Source organism: Lineus longissimus, chromosome 18 (genome assembly GCF_910592395.1).
Source record: "Lineus longissimus chromosome 18, tnLinLong1.2, whole genome shotgun sequence".
Lineage (NCBI taxonomy): Eukaryota > Metazoa > Nemertea > Pilidiophora > Heteronemertea > Lineidae > Lineus > Lineus longissimus.
Window position 1 is genome coordinate 14,454,316 of NC_088325.1, and position 7,294 is coordinate 14,461,609.

Consider the following 7,294-nt stretch of genomic DNA (forward strand, 5'->3'; position numbering starts at 1 on the left):
TTCCCGATATTATTGTGTTGTAGCCTGACTATCATTGTGACAATTAGGTTACAACCTGGTCTACCTGAGGGTGAGACACCTCGACGTGACCGCAGAGAAGACAGTTCACAGCCTTGCTGCCACAGAGACAATGCTGACACCTGGCCTGACTGAAAGTAGACATCCCTCTTCCTCGGTCCCCCAATTCTCATCAGTGGCAAACTCACTACAACGTGTACAAAATGTGCGAAGAAGTAAACAGCGTCAATATTTCCACATTTCATGCCGGACTACTAGTTATCGTCCTCACTAAGGGATGGCAGCATCGACAATTGACCTGCAACGCACCTACTACGTACGTTGGGGTTAACACCATGTATACAATGCCGAGAGAATTTGCACAATATATAACGGTCTCAATAGGTACTATATAAATAAGATAAACCACAGATAAAACCTGGTTCATGCTTGCTGTGACTTGATGAATGACGTATCTGAGGGAGCTGGTTCAGGGGTTCCAACTGTAAATCGTCCCCCGCCCTAAAAACGGGCGATATTTTTAATTTATAGTAATTGCCTAGTTCCATTTTCTTAGCTCAGATGGCAGCACCAGAAAAGATGAGTGTCGTACGGATATATCAGCTTGGAGGACGTACCGGCGGAAAGGTTTTTTTTAAAGGTAGGTTCGTACCATTGTGTACATTTAATTTATTGAGTAAATGAAAAAAAGCAATAAAAAAAAAAAGTGCATAATTTTTTTCTTTCTTGACTTGCTGTATGGCATGTACATATATATATGTATACAAACAAACTGGTGAATTCCCAATGCATTTTATTTTAAAGACGTTCTTGCAAATGTAATGAGACAGTAGTGCACCATATATCTTCTGGATGTGCCCTCCCATTCATAGCTCGCCATGTTGCCAGAGAGTGTACCAAGTCTTTGCTGGATGTGCCATGCCGCTTCACTATGCGTACTCTGTCTGACCTAGATGTGTACTCTCCCAACGTAGTGCACCATGTTTCTACTGGGTGGGCCTTGTCTCCACCCTTAGGAAAAGTGTGACCTGGCCCACACCTGGCTGCCCAAGGTCAATGAGCCACCCTGGGCCAAGCCTGGTCAGACCCTGGCTATATTGATGTCTTTTTGGTGGCACGTTCTGCATGAGAGAAAGGACTTTGGGAGGATCACAAGTCTTCTAAGATGACTGTGGTCCCAAGTAGTACTCAAGTTGTACTTAAAGAGTTGTCAGGAAGATATTGGGTACAACAATCTTTATATATCTGTCTGAAGACCTGGCCCCTTTTTGTCACACAGATTAATCATTATGACAATTGAAAGATCTTCAATCTGAGAGTTTTAGTTGTATCTTGTCCTGAATCATGAGACTATCATAGCCGGTCTTATGATAGACCTAGATAATGTCCACAAAAAGTCAGACAGATCAACAATACGGACATCCTAATCGACTGTGCCGCTGCCACGAGGTCGTATCTCATGCAGGCGTAGCCCTGGCATGTGGGTGTATCTGGAATAGAAGTTGATATGCACGTTCAATCTGCTGCCAATTATCAAAGTGGTCCTCCAAGTCAACTACTAACTAACCGACTGGCCCTTTAAGGTATATTTCCATTAATATATAATACACATTAAACTCCAAATTCAACTATTTCTTACCACAGATGGTACCGTCGCTCATCAGCAAGCGCGGGGTTGTGCAATGAAGAGCCATGATCCTTGATTAATAGGTCTGACAAGTGAGACATATTAGCGGAAAGGGGATGAGGGGAATATGACAAGCAATATGTTCAGCGAGAAGGCAGGAAGTGGAGACGTCAGAGACTCTGTTTACCAAAACATTCAAACGCGTTGTATCACAATTGCGGCACATCCACCAGCAGACGTAACTCCTCGTCAACAAACAAGCCTTTGACGACATAAAAATGGCCATTCATGCAATTACCATTGCAGGTACTTACAATATAAGGTGATGTTGGCGCTATCATTGCCATATATATTTTGAGCTTTGCATGTATAATTGCCGTAGTCGCCAGCTTGGATGTTATGGATCCGTAAAGTGAACCAGACGCTCGCGTAGCGGAGGCCTTGCCCGGGCAAGCCGAAGATTTTGTGGACCTCGTGCTTGTGGTCGTCTGTGATGCGCTTATCCTGTTTGTACCACATCAGTTCTGGTTCTGGGTCGCCTGGAATTAAAATGGGTATCTCATTAGAAATCGATTACAATAAAAATGAGTTCTTGTTATAGCGCTTTTCCAGGTTTCCCTGCTTAAAGCACATTTGGGATACCATATTATCACTCCAGTCTAGAAATCATCCTCCTCATCATCATCATCATCTTCGCCGTCATCGTCGTCACGTATGTTGTAGTCGAAGGACTATGTCTGTTTGACCAATTCCAGTATAATCGAGTTACGTGTATTATATCTTGAGCGATCTGGGGTTTCAAGGATCAACCAGAGAGATGCTTACTTGAACTTAATTCTACAGTAGATCGAGTGAGACTTGGCAACGATGATTACCATGGAGAATGACCTGAACCCTCAATGCATGATGACGTACATACCTGATACTATGCATGCCAGTTCTACGTCATAGTTTTTATCCACAGCCTGTCCAATCGTTTTCCTAAATGCGTCCATGCGCGGAGAGTGGAAGATCACCAATGGAATGTCCCGCCATTCTGGAGGCCGGACGCCATTTTCCGCGGTACATCTATAAATCCCGGCATCATCATATTCGACCTTTGGAATGACCAACTCGTTTCCCTGAAAAAAAACATTAGATCTGGTGTGAAAGAAAGGTATGTCCACTGGACAATGAGTCCATACAACAAACGAATTTAGAGACGTCGTCAACAAGACGCACCTTGGATACTTTCAATTTCAGTTTGGTTATCCCTTGACACTTGTATAGACCGTTACTCTGGTCGCGTCTTTGAGAAGAACAGCATTGCTTTAACGAAATCTTTTCGTGCTGCCACTTGCTCATGACGGCACTTGACCGAGATCACAGCAGCTATGCTGCTCATCAGTGCCGATGACATAGGTTAATCGTACAGCGTGGAGGCACGGACGTGACGTCAGGTCAGGGGTTGTTGTGAACAAAGACTGTGGCAGTTTCGTCCAATCTAGTCAAAACCACAGTAAATATGACTGTCCTTGCCTTGAAACTAAGCTGTCCCCCAGGTAACGGATTGCCATTTGCCCGAGTCCATGTCACGGTCGGTTCAGGGACTCCCCCGGCAGAGCAATGCAGAGCCGCGGATGACCCCTCGAACGTGTGTACCATCGTATCGGAGCCGTAGTCATCAACACCAGGAGGGACTGCAAGAGAGAAAATAGGGAGGTTGCGATACATGATGAGAGGTATCTTACGGACCACTGACCGAACGTTTCTTAAATGAGTATACGCCTTAGAGCATTGCAGTGCCTCAATAAGCTGGATCATCCTTTAAACATAAGAATATGCCCGCCGGCACCTGTTCGGCGTCACTGTGGCTACTTACGCTGCACGACAAGCTCGCCCGTCGTACTCGGGTACGCATCCGTCGCCCACCCGGACACCATGACCGTACATCTATATTCCCCATGATCACCTTCAACCAATCGTCGAATGTTTATAGAGTAGATATAGGACCCCTTTAGGGAAGTTATGGTAACGAGGTACTTTTTGCGCCCGTCGTCGCCGAGGGGGTTTCGCGTGACGATGTCTGTGTCGATTGCTATAACGTTGGTCGGGTAGGCATCGTTGGCTAATCTCTGCCAAGAAAACTGAAAAAGAAGCAGGGCTATATAATCTCCGTCTCAGATAAGAGTTCTGACCTCACTGCTTGCTGCTGGAGGTTGGCAAAGATGGTCGCTCCATAGATTAGTCCTGGATTCAACCTACCCGTTGTCCCGTGACCATCTGATCTTTGTCGATAGTGCAGTTGAGTATCCCATCCTGGCCGGCCTCTTTCGTCTCCTTATCGATTTGTTTGGCGATCATACATGAGCCATCTGAAGATAACGATGTCACATTTAAACGATTCCATCTCAACCAAGAAGAACGCTAGGCGGCTACATAAAAGATAAAGCAGGCACAAAATTGTTGGTCGCATTCCGGATTCGAACTCGCGACCTTTGGATCGAACATCGTATTCTGCCATTTCTGACGAGCGCTCTACCAACTGCTCTAAAGTTTCTAAGACTTCTGACGTCATGTATTTGTCGAAATCTGATCGGCTGAAAGTCCCTGTACAAATGTACACTATAGTGCCCCAAAGGTTCAGGAAAAAAAATTCGCGGCCAGCCCGCCTCAGCACAGGTTCAGGGGTCAGTGCTTTTGCTTCACGTAACGGGCAAGAAAAAGTACTATGGAGACTGTAAAATGATGAGATGGGTCACATCCAAGCTTTGACTAAAAGATAGTCGCAAAAAAACTCAATTTGCTTGTTGGCGGCCGTAGCTCAAGTTTTGGCTAAAGTTCAGAAAAAAGTACAACATTTGAAAACTTTGCGAAAGGGGCCTTTTGCTTATGACCTCAAGGTAAATGTTTACTTGTCCAATAGGGCCTAAATAAAACAGGGTTATGAAATTAGGTCAAACTTTTTTCAAGCGTATATGACCCTGAATCATGCACAAAATAATGAAGACTTAAAAGAAGTTGTTTGTCGGTCAGTTAACAACCTGAAAGTTACAGCACCTTATCGAAGAAAAAACCATTAGCTTCGCGGATGACGAAAAGCGATTGAAAGTTACAGAAAACGTTATGAACGCTGTTGGTTTTGGCTGCACATCAATACTGGGAGCTCATTTTGGACCTGCAGATTTAGCAAGGCTTGTTCAAACTTTTCTGATTTGGCCTTTTAATGTATTGTTTGTTAAAAGCAGACGGGTCCTTCCTTTATCTTGAAATGAGAAGGCAATTGGTCTACAGTTTTGTCAGATGAGTAGTAAAATCGCCGGTGTTCGCTTCACATACTTCTTATGTTTAGGCACAGGCACGAGAAAATAAGAGCTCATCAGCCCCTCACGAATAGCCTTGCTGAGAGTTCAACTCCGAGTATAATAACCAATATTTGTACATAGTATTTTGAAGGACCTGCCCAGACTAATTTTAACAAGAAAAAGTAGGCCTAAATGTTTTAAAGTCGACCTTGGGCTCACCGTAAATCAAGGGCATTTATCTCCACATGAAAACAATGCGTATTATGTAATGTATCACTGAATATAGACCATGTACAATAGCCGGCTTTAACCTCTTCCGACGTATTGGAGAAGCCGTCGGTCGCCAAAATAACTTCGATAATTTGGCGGGGACATGATCTCCCATCTTCAAACGGAGAGGAGGGGGGGGGGGGACATTGACTGTGACGAAAGGTACATCCCCGTCCCATGTAGTTGAAGTCCCAAAGCAATTAGAACTTTTTGCCAATTTCATGGGTGCGAGTCTGTTCTTTCTCATCTTTCAATACACTCGCCTCTAGCTATTTCATGGTGCACTCATGACGTAGGAGTGTGATTCCAGAATGGTTCGTTAATTTTTCCACATCGGTTTTGGCAATCTGTACGGCTTACATTTCCACAGAATCATTCTTACGCCACTTTGAGTTCAAGCCGTTCTCATTCTCGCAATAAAGTCCTTGTTAACCTCCGTAGCCAGACATGTCCCGGAGTCAAGTGTACGTTAAGTATATGATTGGTAAAAAGAAGACTCAAATTTTAAAACGTATAGTTTTAGAACTATTTTGTCGATGGAAAATGCTCGAGTTCTGGTGATTTCTGAGCACCCCTAATAACAGGAGGTATAGGAGACACCAAAATGACCCGGTCATATCACTGTTATTGCTTGAATCATGTAATGTTGTATGCACACGGAAATACTTTTCATATGGTTATGTTATACAGATTATCAATGCGCTATGACATTTGTGTTGCCGTATTGGCAATAAGATTTTTGTTAATTTCGAGAAACATTAGAAAAGACAAAATGGCCCGCTGGCAACCCGTTTCAGAACTATCCGGTGCCCCTATTTGAGCATCCTGACAATATCAGGCCATTTTGAATCGATTCATACTTACTCCCTCGGAAACATGCGTAGGAGAAGTCGTGTTGTAGGCCCTGTTTGCAAGAGGATGCCATTTAAGAGGCAACATGGAGACAAGGCCAATAGCGATTATACAGCTTTTGCAAAACTGAGCGCTTCAGAAAAAGTCCCGTAATGTTTGAAAGTTGATGTGAAGTAGTCCACGTCCAATACCCAATTTCCCCAAAATGAAATCATTGATGACGCCGAATAAATGAAAATAATCAAAATGAAACGATTTTTCTGCAGATAGTAGTATTTAAAGATAACCTACCGCGAACGAACAGAAAGAGCGCCAAAGTAACCAACGTCTTCATAATATCGTCGCACGGTGTCTTCGTCTTCAAAGCTTTCCGGGTTTTGCCAGCGAAGGGCTTTTCTTCTTCTTTATATTGCCACTGGCCTGGGACTAGGCCCTCTTCCCGCCAGGCTCGTGACGTGAATTAGCGAGAAGTCCAAGCCACTTCACTGCTTCGTCGCATTGGCAAGCCAAGCCAAATCTTGTTGGAGTTTGTTTGGACGATTGCCGACTTTGTTTACCTGGCTATTCGATCAGTTGGACTATTATTATTTATCTGTTTGTACTTTTTGAACAATTGAATTCAAAAGAAGAAGTTTTGTTCTTTTATTTGTTGTTAGTACTGGGGACAACGGGAGCAGCAATACCCCTGATAATATCTTATCGAAATATCCGAAGTGGAACGGTTTCTGATTCCGCAGAAACCCCAATACGGAATCCCTAATTCCTAGGCCTAAGTTCTAAGTAAAATGGGCTCAATCCAAAGAAATGACGCAAAGGGTCTCTCCCTTATTTCTAAGTATAGGCTCAGATTCAATGATTGGACAGGTATAGGCATTCGTAACATAGAGCAAATTGAATCGTCACAGGTTCGACAGTTGGGAGGTGTACGCCGGAGCATGGAGGTATTATTAATAATACCTCCATGGCCGGAGTATTTTAGTGCCATGATGAAACACTTTGACAAGCTCTACACCCTGGGACTCCGGTGTAGATGTAGAAGCAGACGATCCTCAGTCAAATAAACCTAGGCCAGGGAATGATCTACGATTCCAATTTGTTATTACCTGTCATGTTTTAATAAAATTCATCAGGAACATTGATATAAATAGATAGGAATCGAGAAAATATAGTTGTTGCATGAGATTGGCAAGTTGCCGAACATATCGTTTGGCCAAACCAGGGGTGTAAATCATATTTAATGGTG

At 43.6% G+C, this 7,294-nt stretch overlaps 1 protein-coding gene across 1 annotated transcript; it reads right to left on the bottom strand.

Moving 5' to 3' along the window:
- Positions 1-749: 749 nt before the first annotated feature.
- On the bottom strand, positions 750-6,568 carry LOC135502366 (opioid-binding protein/cell adhesion molecule homolog). Its single transcript, XM_064795153.1, has 7 exons — positions 6,343-6,568; positions 3,890-3,999; positions 3,507-3,771; positions 3,164-3,324; positions 2,565-2,766; positions 1,960-2,184; positions 750-1,508 (listed from the first exon to the last, which is right to left on the bottom strand). Exons 1-7 carry the CDS (start codon positions 6,383-6,385, stop codon positions 1,384-1,386), a joined length of 1,131 nt encoding a protein of 376 aa, XP_064651223.1. The 5' UTR covers positions 6,386-6,568; the 3' UTR covers positions 750-1,383.
- Between the last annotated feature and the right edge of the window lie 726 nt (positions 6,569-7,294).

Coding starts and splice junctions, on each gene's coding strand:
- LOC135502366 (XM_064795153.1), bottom strand. CDS start 6,385: ATGAAGACGTTGGTTACTTTGGCGCTCTTTCTGTTCGTTCGCG. Junction 3,325..3,506: donor GGGCGAGCTTGTCGTGCAGC/GTAAGTAGCCAC, acceptor TCTCTCTTGCAG/TCCCTCCTGGTGTTGATGAC. Junction 2,767..3,163: donor GGGGACAGCTTAGTTTCAAG/GCAAGGACAGTC, acceptor GTTTTTTTTCAG/GGAAACGAGTTGGTCATTCC.